At 39.0% G+C, this 19,671-nt stretch overlaps 1 protein-coding gene across 2 annotated transcripts in view; it reads right to left on the reverse strand.

Moving 5' to 3' along the window:
* Positions 1-824: 824 nt before the first annotated feature.
* The window catches only part of cert1 (ceramide transporter 1), a 66,316-nt gene continuing 47,469 nt past the window's right edge, over positions 825-19,671 (reverse strand). Inside the window, exons 7-18 of one of the 2 annotated variants that reach the window (NM_203513.1) lie at positions 17,857-18,014; positions 17,141-17,233; positions 13,834-13,917; positions 11,325-11,417; positions 10,731-10,796; positions 9,867-9,962; positions 9,564-9,696; positions 9,405-9,475; positions 7,014-7,142; positions 5,597-5,723; positions 4,526-4,663; positions 2,371-3,209 (exon numbers count right to left, since the gene is read on the reverse strand). In NM_203513.1, the coding sequence (NP_988844.1) occupies positions 4,536-4,663; positions 5,597-5,723; positions 7,014-7,142; positions 9,405-9,475; positions 9,564-9,696; positions 9,867-9,962; positions 10,731-10,796; positions 11,325-11,417; positions 13,834-13,917; positions 17,141-17,233; positions 17,857-18,014 (1,178 nt within the window). In that variant the 3' untranslated portion in view covers positions 2,371-3,209; positions 4,526-4,535. Of the gene's footprint in view, positions 3,210-4,525; positions 4,664-5,596; positions 5,724-7,013; positions 7,143-9,404; positions 9,476-9,563; positions 9,697-9,866; positions 9,963-10,730; positions 10,797-11,324; positions 11,418-13,833; positions 13,918-17,140; positions 17,234-17,856; positions 18,015-19,671 lie in introns of both variants that reach the window. The other variant, XM_012957986.2, reaches the window with a different exon arrangement.

Genomic DNA, 19,671 nt, shown 5'->3' on the forward strand with positions numbered 1-19,671 from the left:
GGTAGGCGTGGCAGGATGCGCAACCCACATCAGGGCCCTGTAAGGCCATAAGGATAGGGCTAGCAGCCCATGGGCCCAGATGGTACATTGACAGCCCACGCACAGTCTCCTTAATGTCACAGACTTTCACACAGATTTGTTAATTTCATAAAACTATGAGATATTTGATATCATGAGGAGACAAAATCCTCCCCAGGTAGAACAGTTGTCTTAAATCCTACACAACCGTCCATTGTATTACATGGAGGAATTTTTGGGGGCTTGGAATGTAAAGAAAATCGTTTTTTTCACCGTTATCATTTTCATTCCACCCATTTTGGCACTGTTGGTCCTTTAAGACATATATATATATACACATATAAGACGCATATATAACAACACATAGATGGAGTTGGGCAATCAGAAAACCATGTAGGTCATCAAAGGAAGATTAAACAAAAAAACGTTATTGAAACAATTCTATTGCCTTACGTGTTTCAGACTCTATGAGCCTATGGGTTAGTGGAGCACAAAATGCAACAGAGTTGTTACAATAACATTTTTAACCTCTTTTTTGGTAACCTACTTGGTTTTCCGAGTGCCTAACTCCATTTATGTGCAGCTATATATGGGTTTCTACTGAAAATACTGTGGATTATGTATCATTGTGTTTTCCATGTACTTTAAGACACATTAATGTTTCCCCAAACTGCAGAACCAAGTCCCACTCAAAAGACGGTACCAACAGGTCCAAAAGTGTGGAAGTGATCTATGGAGGGAGCACAAACTCATGAGCATCAACCACCAGAGAGAATTGCAAAAGGAGACAATTACAGAAGCAAAGATTCCTTAGTGTAATACATTTTATTTACAGAATAACAAAAGTACATCACATTTAGTGCAAATGCAACTAATGATATTAAGATTTACAGTTTTTCTCTTGTTTGTAAACGTTCCATAGACCTTTGCAAAATAAAGCTTTTCGTGTAGCCTTCTCAGCGCCGGGCAGGAGAGCAACGTTGGATAAAAGTCACCGGCTTCTTTGGAAGCAAGAGCCAAGAAAAGGTTCTTAACGTGTTTACAAAAGTAATCAAACGGCCAACATTCAACCTCTGTGGATCTTTTTTTTTTTATTTTAATTTTTAGTGGTTTTTTAATATATTTTAGGAGAACGAATTAAAAAAAAACAAAAAAAAACCCTGAAACCTTTTGTATTAAATATTAAAATAAACTCATTTTTCTAAAACGCTTCTGATGTAGTGATTGCTTTCTGTGTCTACTTAGATGCTCGTTACCACTGAGGCACTACAGCTAACGACCAATGACAGAGCTTATTTAATGGCAAGACAAATTAAAAAAAAAAAAAAAAAAAAGTGCATTGTTGAGTATTCCGCTCGACGACAAGAAATGGATATTTCAATGAGAATCATCGTCTGGCCCTTTGTACAAGCCAATGCGCAAACAAAGCCCAAGGCAACAGATCCGTAGGTAGGTAGTCGTTTCATCTTCCAAAAATGTTGGGACATTTGTACACAAAATTCTGATTATATACATCTGTGTTTCAATATAGCTTTTTATAACATATCCATTTGGTATACTACAATTTGATATATATATATATATATTTGTAAATCTTTAATATTGGATGTACAAGACATGGATGTATTTTATTTGAATGTGGACGGCGACTTCTACTAAAACAAATATAGACTTTTTTTTATTGTTATGGATGTGACACAATTATAAATATTTAACAGTAAATCTGCTCAGTATTTGTTTGGGCCAAATTTCCTACTGTATAATAACATGGCATTTGCAAAAACAATTGGCGTAAAATCCAGAGGTGAGCACTGGCTCCGTACTAGGAATGTCATACTAAAGGCAAGGCTGCACCATGATTATATGGTGACCATGTGATTTGGGAGCCATGATAAACACACCCTGGACTAAAAGGCTTCCAAGAGAAAGCTACCTTGGTGGGAAGCTCTGCAGCAATTCCCTTGGGATACATTGAGCTACAGAACAGGACACTTCCTTATCCAGTACAAACCATAACCCACTCATAGCCTTATAAAGCAAAAACAAAACACCCCCAAGCAACCATATATTAAGTATTCTAGTGTGGGAGCAGGCAACATCTTGTACAAAGTCTGCAGAGCAGAAGGTTGCCTATTCCTCATTGAGGGTATGCAGTCTTTATATTCACTAAATACTCACATCCCAAACTACATTTCTATAACCCACTCCAGCTTTATGGGACAGATTCATGTTCCTCACACCAATGGATGAAGCCTTGGGCCTTGTCAATTTTGAACCTCCGAACCCAAAGACACACTAGTCCAACCAAAGTAAATTGCCATCTCCTCAAGAACCAATCTTGGAATCTCTGGATCGTGTCAAAGAACACAATTTTTCTCCACTTTATTAACACAACTAAAAATACAATAGAAATATATAGATTTCTGGAAAAAATAAAGCTTTCTTAGTTTTTTTTTTTTTTTATTTCCTCCGTCAGACGTCACGTCTTCATAGGAGAGACACCAGGAAAGGCATAGCCAAAGATTATAACAGCCCTCAGATATTAATGAGAAGTCTTACAGAACCACGGAAAGAACTAGCAAGAAGCCAGCTAAAAACATTTCTTTTCTGTTTTTTTACAGAAAGATAAACAAGGAACTTTCTGCTAAACAGTTACCTTTGTTTTTTAATGAAATGGCTGACGAGTTTTGTGCAGAAAGAGCATAGTGTGCGCTTGGGGGGTCCTGCTCTTTATATGCACAAAACTAAAAATATTATGGCTTTATTAGTCATTTTTATTATTGGCCTGTACATGAACAGGTTTCACTTACAAAAGAAAACAATGTTAAAGCCTCAACCCATTTGTATTTGTGAGACTTGTTCTCCCATGAGCCATAAAAGCAAGCAAGCAGGGGGGGTATAAAGGACACAGAGCGGTACTTGTAGCCGTACATTACGTTAGAACTACATACATATTCGGTGACAAGGGGTTAAAAAATAAAAAACAAAACCCCCTATCTAGTGTTTGATGTTCACTCCTTTGTAAGTCTCCACCCTCCAATGATGAAACTAAACGTCAGAGCAGCAGAGGGTACTGAAACTCCTACTAAAATGGAAGGGCTTTAACTGTAGGAAGTTGGTAAAGGCTGTAGATTCCATGTTATCTGATACGCTCCCATCCAGTGTGGAATGTTCATACCGCCTTCATTTCACTGCAATCAACACAACATCATTAGAAAGTGGATAAAGGCTAATATTTTAAAACACACCCTATAGTCACCAGGAATTTTGAATGCCAACGTGGATAGGTCCTACTGACTGTAATGGGGAATGCTTAATAATATAATATAATCATGGGTCCAGGGGCCCCTAGTGGTGCTTCTGTGTCAAGTCAAAGAGATTCACTGGGTATTCCTATGATTTTAATTGCCACTACAATATTTACAGAGAATCCAGACACATCACCTTGGGAGGTATCATGTGGCAAAGCTCATTCTGCAGGAGTCAGTTTAAAGGAGAACAAAACCCTCAACCTGAGTTTTTAACTGATCAGCAATAATGAGTGCGCACAGTAAGGGCTCTGGCACACGGCGAGATTAGTCGCCCGCGACAAATCTCCCTGTTCGCGGGAGACTAATCTCCCCGTGTTGCCATCCCACCGGCAAACATGTAAGTCGCCGGTGGGATGGCAACTTCGGTGATTTGCTGAAATCGCCTGTGCAGCGTGTACCATCCCACCGGCGACTTACATGTTCGCCGGTGGGATGGCAACTGACTGCAACATGGGGAGATTAGTCGCCCGCGAACAGGGAGATTTGTCGCGGGCGACTAATCTCCCCGTGTGCCAGAGCCCTAAAGCCGATTTGGTACTGGCTTTTTCTGATCATTTTCTCCAGATCTCTCTACTTTAAGTTTTGTAAAAGAAAAACAAATACTTTTTGAACATAAATAAACCCAACAATAAGGATTAATTATATCTTAGTTAGGATCAGTTACAAGGTACTTGTAATTATATGCTTAAAAGGAAATCTATAGGAGATGGCCTTCCTGCAATTTGTAGCTTTCTGGATAATGGGTGTCCAGATAAAGGATCCCATACCTGTAAACATTTTTTAGTGAAAAGGGTTTACATTGGTAGACCATATTTTAGCCTATCACAGCATTCGAATGTTATAAATCAGCCTGTAACCTATTACAGCATTTAAAGTTACAAACCTAGATCGACTTATAGGGTACAACTTACTTACAGGGCTAAATAAAGTGCATTCAAATTCTGTGCCTTCTAATCACCTAAACTACATGAAAATCTATTTAATAACCAAATCTTACAGAACCAGCCCTGTTTTTTAACAGCTAAAGGAGATGAACTACCTTAGTAGGATGCAATATTATTTATTTAGAGATAAAACAACCAATGTAACAAATAAAACGACCAATAATTTCGGTTGTTTATTTTGACTAAACTTTAAATTATAAAGAATCCAGTAACTTCAAATCAATTGAAAATGCGCATGAAGCCGAATCTTACCAGGCAGCAGCTAGAAAAGAATAGACTTGCCAGCGGTTTTCTCTTGCACATATGATGTAAAGCGTTTCAGAAATTTAGGATACTCCCGTTTTGCTACTGCCCGAAGTACAGAGGCAGGAGCCCATCCTCCTGGATTGACTGAAAGCAGAAGGGTAAAACTGCAATTAGCCTATAAAGGACATTTTAAACATATATTTTATTCAAAGGGAAAGCTAAAAGGTATTAATGACCAGGGCTATACATTAAGTGTTCATAAATCTGAATGGCTATGCTAAGAACAGGATGACTGTAAATATCAGTAAATATTTCCCTTTTACATCCTTTCCCTTGAGCCACCATTTAGTGATGGGCTGTGTGCTCCCTCAGAGATCAGCTGACAGGAAATAATGTAGCTCTAACTGTAACAGGAAGTAGTGTGGGAGCAAAAGACAGAATTCTGTCCATTCATTGGCTGATGTGACATAACATGTATGTGGTTTGTTTGTGTGCACTGTGAATCCTATGATCCCAGGAGGCGGCCCTTAATTTTAATTCTTAAAATGGCAATTTTCTATTTAGGATTACCCAATGGCACCTACTACTAAAAAGAGTTTATTTTTATGAAAATGGTTTATTTAGATACATATGAACTTGTATAGGCAATATAGTTTTACCTACATTGTTTGGGGGAAGCCTTACTGCTAAGGCAGTAAGGCAGAATATACAGGTATGGCGCCTGTTACCAGAATGCATGGGACCTGGGGTTTTCTGGATTAGGGAACTTTCCATAATTTGGATCACTATACTTTAATTCTACTTTAAAACAATTTAAACATTAAATGACCCAATAGGATTGTTCGGTCTCCAATAAAGATCAATTATATATTAGTGGGAATCAAGTACAAGGTACTGTTTTATAATTACGGAGAAAAAGGAACTTGTTTTTAAAAATCTGAGTTATTAGGAGTCTCTAGGAGATGGGCTTCCAAATAATTTGGAGCTTTCTGGATAATGGATCCCATTCCTGAAGTATCACATTACTAGCTCAATGTATGCCAGTGTAGGCAATGGAGATCTGCAAGGCCCGCTTACCATTAGCAACATATGTTATTTTGCACTGAATATTATCTCTGCTGATTTCTTTATTTCCTTCCGGTGGGCTAACCAGAGTCTGACAGATCATCGCAATATTGATTTTGGCACGAACACATCGGTTTAGCTGAAAAATATACACATAATGCAGGTATTAGAATATAAGGGTGTGTGCTAGATTTGCTGAAAAATGAGGAATCAAGTCAATCTGCTAATTACAGTGGTTAGGAACAGAGTTGGGCTAAAAATATAAGGTCCCCATGATTTAAGTTTTCACATTGCAGCAAGCAAAGCCCGCACAACCCTACAGGCAAGTTGCCTTTACACTGCAGTAATGCTTCATTGTCGCTCTAATAAACACAATGCAGGACTCCCTGTAACCGCTACCTATCCAATCACCATCCATCAGGAATGGCTCTAATACAGCACCATTGACTTTATATAATTGGGTTTGTGTAACCCAAGCGTGGCTTGTCTGAATTTAGGCACCATCAGGTGGGAGCATCATACCATCATGGGGGACACTGCCAGTACTATAATAACAGGTAGGCAAAGTCAAAATATGTGCAACTGGAAAACTCCACAAGGGGCCATGTGGAAAAACAAGAATAATAAAATATATTGTAGCATACACAATTCATCCCCTCTGTGAAACACTCACTCTTTGAGAGACCCAAAAAGTGTTTGCAAGTCCACCAAGAAAATCAATTATCACACCACTAGTGCAACTCAAAATAGCCAGAGAAGGTAAAGAGGTCTTGGTGAAGTTAAAAAAATAATCTCCACTCTAAATTCAGTGCCTCATTATACAAACAGACTTAATGAACACAGCACTCTGTACAAAGAGGAGATATAGAGTAATCCTCCTTAATCTCAGGAACAATAAAAGAGGCATGTGCAAATACATTTAAAAACTTTATTTATATAATATATTACACTCACAAAGTCATCTCTAAAATATTGCACATCTCACAAAGCTTAGTGCTTAATGCAAGTTCAACTCCATAGCGTCTCCAACTCGGTACTGCACTTGCACCAAAAGAGTGTGAGCGACCCAGCATAGGTGTGTCCTGAAGTCAAAACGCATCTATAAAGGGATGCTCACATGGTTTTGATGCTCAATATTTAGAGATTACTTTGTGCAATATATGTTATATATTAAACCTAGACCTCTGGGCATTTTGAGCCCCCACCAGCCCAATAAATAGTGAGTCTGTGGCATCTTACAGCAGCCCCTCTGGCATTTGCCAGAACCCACAGATTGCAGGTCCAGACCTTGTGATGATACACAGGCAAGTTGTGACATGCCGCATACTGGCCATTTGTATGCGCTGGACATGAGCAGTGAATTTCTGGCAGACACACACTCTGTTTGTCTAATAATGATTTAATTAGAGTTATGTAATCCATTACTTACGGGAGCGTTGTCATGGTCAACTGAGAAGTTGCAGACAATCCAAGTGTCCATTTCATTCTCGCTGGCAGCTGGTACCATCCGAATAGCAGATAAATACAACACATCACGCTGGGAAGCAGGCCAAACTCTCTACAAACAGAAAAAGGTCCCTCTATTAAATGGGTAGTTGACCTTTAAATTAACTTTTAGAATGATACTTGTGGAGTTCTGGGGCCCAATGCACGCACCAAGCAGCTGGTTAGCCATTTTTTAATTCATTTGGCTTAATACCTAAATAGTGACAAATTGGCAAAATGTTACTTTTCCACACCCTGTAGCAGCGCTATTTAGGCTTTTTGGTTTAAAGCGGACCTGTCACCCTTACCTTAAAAATCGCCTATAGGTAGAATGGACATTCCAGTAAACCATCGCTTTTTTTTTTTTTTTTCTTGTTGTAGCATATTTTCTAAGATATAGCTTCTCATTTTTAAGTGCTGTCAATCAAATGCAATTAGCTCCGCCTCTATGCCTTAGGCATAGAGGCGTCTTCTAATAGTAAACGTCACTGCTCCTTTCAACCCCCGTAGTTCATTTTGTTAATCTCGCGCAGTTTTCAGTGGAACGCGCACATGTGACTGTGCAGTACACGCGCATATCTCTAATGAGCACGACCTCTGTATCGGGCGTCTATGAACTGTGTACTGTGCATGCGCGAGATTTGAGGGTAGAAGATGGAAGATAAAGATGGCGCCTTCATCGTCGGTACGTCAAAGCAATGGTGGCTTTTTCGTCAATGGATAATCTTTCATAGGTAACAGAGGGGGATTAGAAGTCCTTTTTAGATGCGGATTACATTAATATGTTTTTTTTTAAAAACACATGGGAGGTGACAGGTCCGCTTTAAATCCCTTTGAGGGTCAGCATTTGCTCAAGGGATCACTTGCTTTATAATAAGGTTACCAATATAAGAAAGGGTTACAGATGCATTAGTGTCAGTCAAAGTTCTATAGTTCTAAGAATATACAGGACAGAAAATGCATGTCACCCCGACTCTAACTGCCCTTCTGGGTGGGCTTCCAGGAATACCCAGAACATAAAAATAATCATTCATCCCAGATACCATTGGGCTGATATATAAGCACTACACTGCATTGGGCTGATATATAAGCACTTTTGATTGTTCGATTCACTTAATATATTTGCACATTTTGCACCAAATTAGAACGCTAAAAATCTTTTAGCGTTTTAGTCACAAAGAAAGTTTTGTACGTATTGCACTAGTTTTGCTTTTGTTTTTCTCTAATTCCATGCGCTTCCATCAACACGATTACACACATCTGAGACCCATCTAAAAAGGGAGGGTTGTTCTTATGAGGAGGCAGCACACGATCACACAGTTTCTACTATACTGAAGATTTGGTTTCAAAGAACTCCACCAAGAAGCGCTGAGTATTTGGGGGACCACCCTATTAACTGTTACCCCAGATACCATACCTGGTATCAGGCCGACCTCTGTCCCACACATTGCTTTAGGCCTCCCCTTGGTGGGCCAGACTGACAGTATGGGTACCTCTGCCTTATAGCATAGAACCTTTGCCCCTGATGCAAAAGGGCAACTTCAGTATCATTTAAGTAATACTGGCATTTACCATAAGTAGTGCCTATATCAGTACAAAATAAGCTGGGATTTTCTTTTTAAAGGGATACTGTCATGATTTTTATGGGATACTTTTTATTTCTGAGTTACACTGTTTACGTAGTGAATAATTCCCTCTGCCATTAAAATGTATTTTCAGCTGTAATACTAGTGTGTAGGCGCCATCTCAGTGCATTGTGCCTGAGCTTTCAGAAGGAGCCAGCGCTACACATTGGAACTGTTTTCATATTACCATATGAGCCTAGAGGTACAAAAGCTCACTGGCAGGTAGAAGGTCAGTCTCTAAAATGGTCAGCTGGGGAAGTGACAGCTCTTCAAATTCACCTTTATTTTCAACAGAACACTGCATTGAGTTGGCAGCCCAGGAGGAGTTCCATGACCATATCAAAATTAAGGCTGAAGCCATAGAATTTTGAGGTGACTTCTAATATGCTCGTATTTCTTTTTAACAGGGGGTGCATTATTTATTATATATACACAATTTGCAGTTAATCATGTAAAATAAATTACATCACTAAGCACCGATGTAAAATGATGATATAAATGCGGATATCATCAATCACTGTTTAAAAGGATATAATTTACAGGATTTTAATGGCTCATTTATTATATCCTTATATTTTACAAAAGGCAGTATATTATTCCCTATATATCAGAAATACAAAGCATTTTATAGCTGACAGAAGACACCAGGGTAAAGTGCAGACACATGTGCCAATGCCGTATCTGGAGAATGCTACATTACATTTTATTACCTTGTGCGTTTGGTATACGATGATTGCATTTGGTGATAACTTTTCAACAACATGGAAATTTTCAATGGTCGCTGCAAAACAAAATCAGAAGATAATATTTAAAAGTTATATAGTTAAGAAACGGGATTGCTGAGGAAGAATAAGTGTGAGCTGCCTTACTTTCCCAGTCATTGCGCACATCTACATTCCAGAAGTGCTGGCAGACCTCGTGGCCGGTCACCCCTTTCACAGAATGTGTAGCTTTCAGGGGATCTAGGACAATTCCATTCTCTTCCACTTCTCTCCTATAGACCTTTTAGGGAACACCAAGTAAGCGACATAAGAACATGTACTGCACATCTCACTGTCTATGGCTTCTTACAGCAGCCCCTCTGCCATTTGCCAGAACCCACAGACTGCCAGCCTGAGCCTGGCAGGGCCCATTCGCTCCAGAATCAGAGTGCATTATCTCCTGGACCTTACCTTCATTTCCCCCTCTTCAACAACCAGCTGCCAGTTGGCATCCCCTCCGACATCTTGCAGAGAATAAGTCATGTGGTTCTGTACCATTTCTTCGACCTTTAAAATAGAAAAGGTTGATGACGGATACAAAATGCACAGATTCGATCAACACGATCACACAAGTGAGACACCATGTATTATCAGATGCGAAACATGCTGCAGGCCAAACAGAAACAAGTTGATTTACAGGAAATAAAAGCTCAACAAAAGGTACGGTCTAGACATGCTGCACATTATGCTCCTGTACCAGCCTGAGAGCCCTTTAGTAGTGAAGGTCTGTGCCTCTGAATATGCCCCTAGGAGTTCCCCATATACTTTGTGATTCTCATCACATGCTCTGTGCTGTCAACAATAACACAGAGCACACTGGGCATGTTCAGTGCCCATGGATAATCTGAAGGCATGGATTACATACTTTATACAGCTGCTGAACCCCTGGGCTGATACAGTATAACATACAGCTTTTCTAGCCGTATTCAACTTTAGCCTTTAGTTCTTTTGAAAAACTCTAAAAAGTATTTGATGCAGAAAAAAACGTATATTAGTAAACTATTCAGTGTAAATGCATTTCTACCATTTCATGCGAGTTGTCACCATGTGAGGACAAAGAAAAGGTGCACATTTCAGAAGTTTGCTATCCCAATTTCTATAAACCGACTGGTTTCGTAGAACTGCACTACCATATGCATTTGATTTTTTTGCCTTTCCAGTCAGTTACTTCATATTAGGGTTGTTAATAGTTTGGTATTATCTGTTCCATCATGTCATTTGAGCTAAGGATATAGGGTTAAAACGGAGCCTTTACTCCTAACAGGAATACAGTACCTGGATCCTGAATCTGTGTTCATCAGAGGAACTGACTAGATCAGTGGGAGGTGGACAACTAGGGGGCTACCACAAAGACAAAGAAAAACAGGGTGATGAGAAGAGACAGGGAACTACATATGCTCTAAGCAACAGATAAGAGAACAAAGGGTAATAGAGAAATGAAGGAAAAAGTGATGCCCTTATGTCACCTCACAGGATTATACCATGGGGAGTTATTCTTGATACAAAGAAACATAATTCATACAAGAGACTTAACTAGCCAAAACAGGTGCTTTATTGGCTCACATGATTAAACAGTCTGCTCGAAACTGTTAGTTGTTGCTATTGCTAACTGTGCTGGTATTGTTTATCCCATAATTAATAAATGGGCACAATGAGTCCTGTTGCCTTGCCTATACTCATAGTTCTTGTGCCTCTTATGCCTTGGCCAACTGAACAAGTCTTCTTGAACCTGTGGCTCTCCAGCTAAACTACAAATCCAGGGCGACACCTAACAGTCTTTCTCATGCTGAAAGTTGTAGTATAGCAATAGCTGAACCATAGGATGGAGCTATAGGGTTCTACAGAAAGAGTAAATAAAATATCACTTACAGCTTGAACAAATCTGTGACTGCCGGCAGTTGTGTATGCTTCAGTTGAAGGAAGAGAAGATGGCCAGTGTGATCTGCCCTTTTCACTCTGAGACTTGGAAATGAAAACAAATACCAGGTTATTATGACATGATATATATATATATACACACACATACACACACATATGTATAAAGTCCATAAACAAGAATAGGCAGCACTCTGCAGCAAAGTATATTAAATCCATAATAATAGCATCAAATGTATACTGTGTTACAAAAGGGATACGCCTGTTTTTGTCCTTTTTCTTATTTATCTTGCTCAGTCTCTTTGGTGCTTGTTCTGTAACATTGTTTGGATAACCTCTTGCATGAAACTTTTGACACATTAACTTTGACACGTAAACATTAACACAAACTAGCGGTTGTCTTTCCTTCGCTTGTGGGTCACTTCCAATATTATCTGGTCTCACTAAAGGACATATTTTTTAAATATGTGGTGGATGATTACTAAGATAATGTAAAACTTGATTACGATCAGTAGGATCACTGGATATCGTATGATAACGTAAAAGAAATAGCATAGCTTCCAGTCTTTTGTGGAACGCGATAGGGACTACGCATCACCCTGTCATAACACAAAAATATTGTTGATATATCTCCACTAGGCCAAACAAAGGCATTGGCATATGAGGGGGTGACACTGGACCTCATTGTGGTTCCATATAACTGCAGGAAGAACTGATCTTTAAAGGTAAAATAATTACATAATTAAATATTATATCGAACATTTGCAAGAAAAATTAGAATAATTCACCCTCTCTCAGTAACCATGCACAGCACACACTGTGCAAAGGAAATGGACAAGACTTATAGGACATGGCTCAAAACACTACTGATAGAGCAGGGCAGGGTTTTTTTCCCAGAAAATACCACAGACCCAAGGGAAAAAGGAAAGCATTTAATAAATAAAAGTCAGAGGGGACAGAAGCTGCATTTTATGAATATAAACACTATAACAGCAGTCTGGAAAAGATAGAAAATGAGGAGCGCATTGTGGCAGAGGAAAAGGCAAATGTGCTAAATCAGTTCTTTTCTTTTCTAGTGTATACAATAGAAGAGCCAGAGTGCCGAAACCCACCAGATAGCTGTTCTTTTGGCTTGGCTATGGACAAGTGGTTGAAGCAGGACAAGGTACATAAGAATGAAGACACACAGAGCTACTTAGTAGCAGCTACTTGTCACAGCTGCAAAACACCAGAAAATTCTGCCAAAGCATTGGATACAGTGCCCCACAAATGACTGCTTTCTGTTGGTCTTAGTGAAGCCATTTGCACATATATAGAAACTTGCTACAGGATCAGATACAGAGGGCAGTTGTTAATGGTACATTCTCTACTTGGAGTAAGGTTCTCAGTGGGATCCCTTAGGGTTCTGTATTGGGTCTACTTTTATTTAACTTGTTTATTAATGATTTAGGGATATTATAAGCAATGTATCAGTGTTTGCAAATTACAAAAAACTCTGCAGCCCAATCAATTCTATCTAGGATGTGGCATCCTTGCAGCAAGAACTTGACCAACTGGCAATCTGGGCAGCTAAGTGGCAAATGAGATTTAATGTGGATAAATGTATGGTCCTGCACCTCCAATGTAAAATTATGCAAGCCACTTATACCCTTAATGGGACTGCACTAGGCAAATCCATAATGGAGAAGGACCTTGGAGTCCTTGTAGATAATAAACTTGGCTGTAGCAAGCAATGCCAGGCAGCAGCTGCAAGGGCAAACAAGGTTTTGTGTTGTATTAAAAGGGGCATCAATTCGGGGCAAGAAGGGTTTTATTCTTCCACTTTACAGAGCACTGGTAAGGCCCCATCTAGAAAATGCCGTGCAGTTTTGGTCTCCAGTGCTCAAACAGAGTATTATTGAGTTAGAGATGGTCCAGAGAAGGGCAACTAAGCTGGTAAGAGGTATGGAAAATTAAGGGAAAAGACTGGGCAAGTTGGGGTTCTAAACACTGGAGAAAAGGGGCTTAAGAAGTGATGTGATAAATATGTATAAATATATAAGGGGGATCTCATAATAATCTCTCCAATGCTTTACCAGTAGGTCCTTCCAACTTACACGAGGGCACCCACTCAGATTAGAAGAATGAAGTATCCGTCTAAATATCCAGAAAAGGGTTTTTTTACTGTGAAGTGTGGAATTCCCTTCCTTAAGCAGTCGTACTGGCTGATACATTATATAACTTCAAGAAGGGGTTGGATGGCTTTTTAGCAAGTGAGGGAATACAGGGTTATGGGAAATAGTTAATAGTACAAGTTGATCCAGGGACTGGTCCTATTGCCATTGAGTCAGGAAGGAATTTTTCCCCCCCCTGAGGCAAATTAGAAAGGCTTCAGAAGGGTTACTTTGCCTTCCTCTGGATCAGCTAGCAGTTAGGCAGGTTTACAGGCATAAAACATTAAACCTGATGGATGTTATACTATGTATAAAATAAATACATAATGGAGACTGGATTTAATAAATACCTGCTCAATTTTATCTTGTCTGTCCAGAGCAGCTTCAACCGCATCAAAGAATTCTTCTTCATTTATCAGGCTGTTGGGGCCTTCCTATTAAAAAGCATAAATAGGAAAATAAGTTTATGAATGCACGCAACATGAGCTGATATGGGTCATGTAAGCCAATACACTGTATACAACACCACCCCATTGCATAACAGTGTACTGTATAATAGAACTATAATAGTAGGAATAGGCACAACATTAGTCAAAACCTGTGTCCTTTAGGTACTTCAGTTACTTCAGGTATGGGTGTTACAAGTGGATGAACGTTTGAAGCCCACAATTCTGCATTCCTTTTAGCATGTAGCGCTGTCCCTTTGCGCTCATAAATGAGCCCTGTGGACTTTTTGAAATAATACCTTACAATCCAGCTACCACATACATATACACAGTGCACCATGAATATGTACTTGCCAGTTGTCAGAACCACAGCTCTCCAACTGCTGGCAGCCAAAATTTAGAGAAAGGAATAAGGTAAGGTAAAAGGAAAAGGTAATAAAGGAAAGGTAATATCGGTGGTAAGTGCCAAGTTTTTGCCTGCTACACCAGACTCATGATTCTGTTCTACAAATATCTCACCAGCCGAAGGTATGGGCATTGGTCCTTAAGTGCAGGATTAGACAAAATGATGTTTTAGTGCTCCAGAAGGTAGAATTTTATGATAATATCAGTGCATGTTTGGCCAACTTTTGTCTTTTAGCTGTTACTAGATAAATAAAGGGGGGCATCGAGGCAATACTGTGGAGGAAAAAAGTGGCAGGTTTATTAATATGGTAAGAGAAGAACAGGGACTGGTCAAAGAGAAATACCAATTTTATTGTTTTTACTGACTGATGCAATTTTGATGCCAAATTGTCTATTTTAGCTGTCAGTAATGGCATCATCAGCAGTAACATCACAGCCACCTTGCATTTCTGAAGTGGTCTGCACCCCAAGGCACATACGGTTTAATAAACAGGTATAAAAAATCAGAAATAATCAACTTTACAATGTAGAAACAAGTTCTGCTGCCACACAGAGAGTCTAATGAAAAAGTATAAACTTTGGATTTTCTCCTCAAAATAAAGGTACTGCCACCATCTATTCCAGTACTGACCTTTCTGTCCTGCAGTGGGGGAAGCTTTTCTCGCTTGGCTAATCTTTTGCTAGAATGGAGCTTTAGCCAAGGAAGGAAATTCATTGATTCAGATTCTGCACTTCTGCCTCCTCAGCGGTCAATTAATAGAATTTTTTTCCCAGAACCAAACACACTAGCAGTCCGATAGTTATCCCTGACACATTTGCTTTTTCAGGAAAGCAAGAGCCGTGCAACCTTGCTAGGAACAACAGGAATACCAGCTACTGGGTCAAGTATGTTCATTTCTATAACAACCCCGTGCTCACACACTGCTGCTCCCTCTATGAACTGCTACACACAAACAGGATTCCAAGCACTCGTGTCACAGGCACTTGAGTTTATAAGGCACTGCCCTGACAACCAGCACCGCACAAAGAACTACAGCAAACAAGAAAAAACTCTGCTAATTTGCAAAATAACAAAAACAACCAAGTAATAAGGAAAGCTGCACTGTGTCACATGGGACATTGGTTTCATCTCATGTTAACTGATAATGGGGCTTAAAGAGATTTCGTTTTGTTTGGTTTTCATTATTTAATAATTTAATAAAAAGTTGACAATATTTTTTCACGACCATGCGCAGAGGTGAAAAACATCTATCAATGGTTACTAGTCACAGGGTAAACAATACTAGTCTAGTATTAAAAAAAACTAAAATTTAGCAGTCTGTTGTATGGATTTTTCTATTTGGCACTTACTCATATAATGTCCCAAACATGCTTATGTATATGCTATGTGTGTGTCCATTGTGCATAGCAACTTTATAGAAAGGGATAAGTAGATCAATGTGGGGTCACAGTGTATCAGTAACTTCATGTTAGCCCTCTGCTAAAACCACAACAGGATGCAGCTATGGGAAGGGGGTTGTTTATACAGAGGGCTTCTCAGTTGACTGCCAATTTTGTTTTAATCATGCTCATAACAATAAGGAGAACTGGACTTTAATCTGAATTTCAAATTTTGCCCTGTTTAGCTAAAATGAAAAAAGTAGAATTTTTTTTTTTAAAGCAGTAGGCAAAATGTATGCTCAGAACAAGCTTTATTCGTTGTCCTTATGACAAAAAAGGGATGTATACTGCCCCTATAAACAACAAGGTTAAACAACAACAGGGTAAACAATACTAGTCTAGTATTAATAAAACTAAAATTTAGCAGTCTGTTGTATGGATTTTTCTATTTGGCACTTACTTGTATAATGTCCCAGTCATGCTTATGTATATGCTATGTGTGTGTCCATTGTGCATAGCAACTTTATAGAAAGGGATAAGTAGATCAATGTGGGGTCACAGTGTATCAGTAACTTCATGTTGGCCCTCTGCTAAAACCACAACAGGATGCAGCTAAGGGAAGGGGTTGTTTATACAAAGGGCTTCTCAGTTGACTGCCAATTTGTTTTAATCATGCTCATAACAGTTAGGAGAACTGGACTTTAATCTGAATTTAAAATTTTGCCCTGTTTAGCTAAAATGAAAAAAATAGATTTTTTTTTTAAAGCAGTAGGCAAAATGTATGCTCAGAACAAGCTTTATTTGTTGCCCTTATGTCAAAAAAGGGGTGTATACTGCCCCTTTAAACAACAAGGTTTATTGGTAGCCATAGAATAGGATATTATCTTAAACCTGATTTTTATACAATGAACTAGTTTTCATGGTAAACCTAGCTCAGTCTGTTAACCTTTCTCTCAGGGTACCTAAAATCTTAAATTGAGTTGGGGAAATCAGCTTTGCAACCTAGAAATTGATTTAGGGACAGTTATACTACTCATTCATATTATATATAAATGCAGTAAGAAGTAAAACAACTATGCATTATTTATAGGGCAGACCTTATTTAAAAACAAGTTATATTTCACCATTACAATTCTGTAAAGTGTCAATATAATAAATTTATAGAAATTATAACATCATATATCGTCTGCAGATGGTAAAGAACAATTCTGATGTACAGACCCAAAAGAGGTATAGCCTGCCTGACAGCGGGTAAGCTTTTGGATGGGAAATGACAGGACTGGCCAGGAATAATGGCAGGTATGCATAGGCAACATGTAGTTATTTCACTATGCCATAAAAGAGTTCTGAGAGTTGTAACTTAGTGACAGAGACCAAGGAGCAATTTGGGTCACACAACATAAAAACACACCGTTTGATCCCATACCTCATAATCTGGTCCACCAAAATGAGATTTCTTTTTGAGTTCAGTCATTGCATTCTTATAGGCTTCCTCTACTCGCCTCCTCTTCTCGATTTCCTTAAAGGAATAATGTAATGTTAGAGGCTGCTGGTTAGGAACATTGGCTATCAGTGTTACATATGTTCAGAGGAACATATTCTTATAGTAAATAATGCACAATATAATCAGTCACAGATAACAAAATATCCAACTTACATACTGTTAAAATTCTGGCAAAAATATGGCTTATACTGAACGAGATGGAATATAACCCTAAACAAATTTACTTGATAGTTAATTTAGATAGTTGTTTAGTCCTGCTTAGAGTTAAGAATACCTATCCATAGGTCTGGGGCTGAACTATGCATACAGCTACATTTCAGGCCATAAGGTGACCTCTGTTGTTGGGCTGACTTGCATTTGTAGTCCTTTGAGTAAATGTTTCAAGGCACAGGATTTTTTTTCCTGGTAACAGTAGTAATATTGGCCCATTACATGCCGACAGGTTCACTGGCTCCTGACAAAAGTGTGCCTTGTCATTGCATCTGTTGTGTGAATTTGAAAAAGGCTTTAGCATGCAAGCTCCAATTGGAGCATTTAGGTCCAATATAAAGTCTAATAATTTGCGGTATATAAGCTGCAGTGAATTCTATAAAGCCTAAGCTGCCTTTAGAGACCACAGGATAATGCCACCATCTCACCTTATCAAGCCGTTTCTGCCAGCTGTCCTCCCGCTTCACCATGAGATCAATGCAGTGCGACAAAGTAGCCAATATTCCTGCAGTGGTAGCTTTAAATGTGATGGCTTCTCCTTTAAAGTCAATGCCATTAATGCCCTTTGGAGACACGTGCTGGAATACTAAAATACCAGATACAAACACATGATGATCTTTCAATTCTAAGATACATTATAACTGGGAACATTAATGAGTGAAAAACAGCAGAGATTGATAATAAAACATTATGTACTATATATTCTGGAGATATTTTGTGTCTTATACATTCCTTTTCTACTTACATTATAATAAAAATGATATCTTCCTACACAGAATAGGCCTTAGAGAATGTAGATTGAATCTCTGACTGTCACCTTTTAGTATTGTGTGCTTCTGTACTGTGGCTCCAGCGAGTGGAGCAGAACACTTCTTTACACCATGAATGTACAATGTATTTCTCTGCTTGCCCTTACAAAAAGACAATAGGTCACTTCTGTTCTACAGAATGCATGTGTCTACGTATTGTGCCTGAGACCCCTGAAAAACTGAAATACCAGCACTGAGATGGAAAGTCTCCTGGATGGTGTCTTATTTTGCATTTATTTTTTTTACTTTTTAACAGAACAGGAAAACTGGCCCAGGGAAAAGTGAGCAATATTCCTAACTTGGAAGTGTCTCTGAATCTGACTTTTTATTATGCTTTAAATAATCAACAGGCTAGGTATAGCAGGCAGCCTTGCCCTGTACTGTAATTTGGATCAATGAAGAGAAGGCCTAATTTACCAATAACATTCAGCAATTAGTTTCATTTAGTCTATAAGTCAGCCCTGAGGGGTTTTAATTTTGGCAGTCTTCTAAAGCAGGCCATACACAAACTAATAATATTGAAACGATGCGCAGCGCATTGATCCAGACCAATAACCATGCTCAGTAGATATAGGTCGGTTCAGGAATAGGACAGGTCTTGAAAATTTAATTTGCTGATGTATCATGTCATCCAGTTCATGGTGCAAGAGCAGATAAAGTGAAGAGAAGCCACAGCTTCTTTTCACTTTCTGCTGTCAAACGATTGGAACAATAAGAAAGAGGTCTTTCTGTGTGGCCCCTTGCCCTTCCCTTGTATGCAACAAGTGGGTGGACAGCACACCTGGTAGGCCAATGTGGTTTCTAGGATTAGTTGGACCCTAGCAACCAGATAGCTGCTGAAATTCCAAACTGGAGAGATGCTGAACAAAAGCTAAACAAATAGAAAATAAAGACCTAATGCTAATGATCTCAGAACAGCAATGCCAGGGGCACAGAGAGCGAATGTCTGCTTTTCTCTGCCTGTACACAGGTGGAGGAAAGTGGATCCGGCTTTATGTATTCCTTTCTTTATCTCTACTGACAGGCACGGCATTGGTCTGCATTGGGCTACTCTGAGACAGATATCGGCCTAAAAAACACAAATCCTATATTTGCTCAGTGTAGCTCCATACTGGCCAACACTGTGCCTTTCAATTGAGCTACATGAATATGGATCAGTTTTACTCTGCCTGCATTTTTAGGAAAGAGAACAATCTACTCCATGTGACCCTGGCCTAATACTAAAAGTTAACTTAAAGGTGAACAACCCCTTTAAAAGGTGTTGTTCACCTTTAAAATACTGAGCAATATTCTGCAAATGGTCTTCATTTTTTATTTGTGTTTTTTTTAATATTCTGCTTTTTGCTGAGCAGGAATTTCAGCAGCTCTTTGCTAGCGTCCAAGGCAGTGATGTGAATAAAAACAGGAATATAAATAGGAGAGGATCTGAATGGA

This window comes from Xenopus tropicalis, chromosome 1 (genome assembly GCF_000004195.4).
Source record: "Xenopus tropicalis strain Nigerian chromosome 1, UCB_Xtro_10.0, whole genome shotgun sequence".
Lineage (NCBI taxonomy): Eukaryota > Metazoa > Chordata > Amphibia > Anura > Pipidae > Xenopus > Xenopus tropicalis.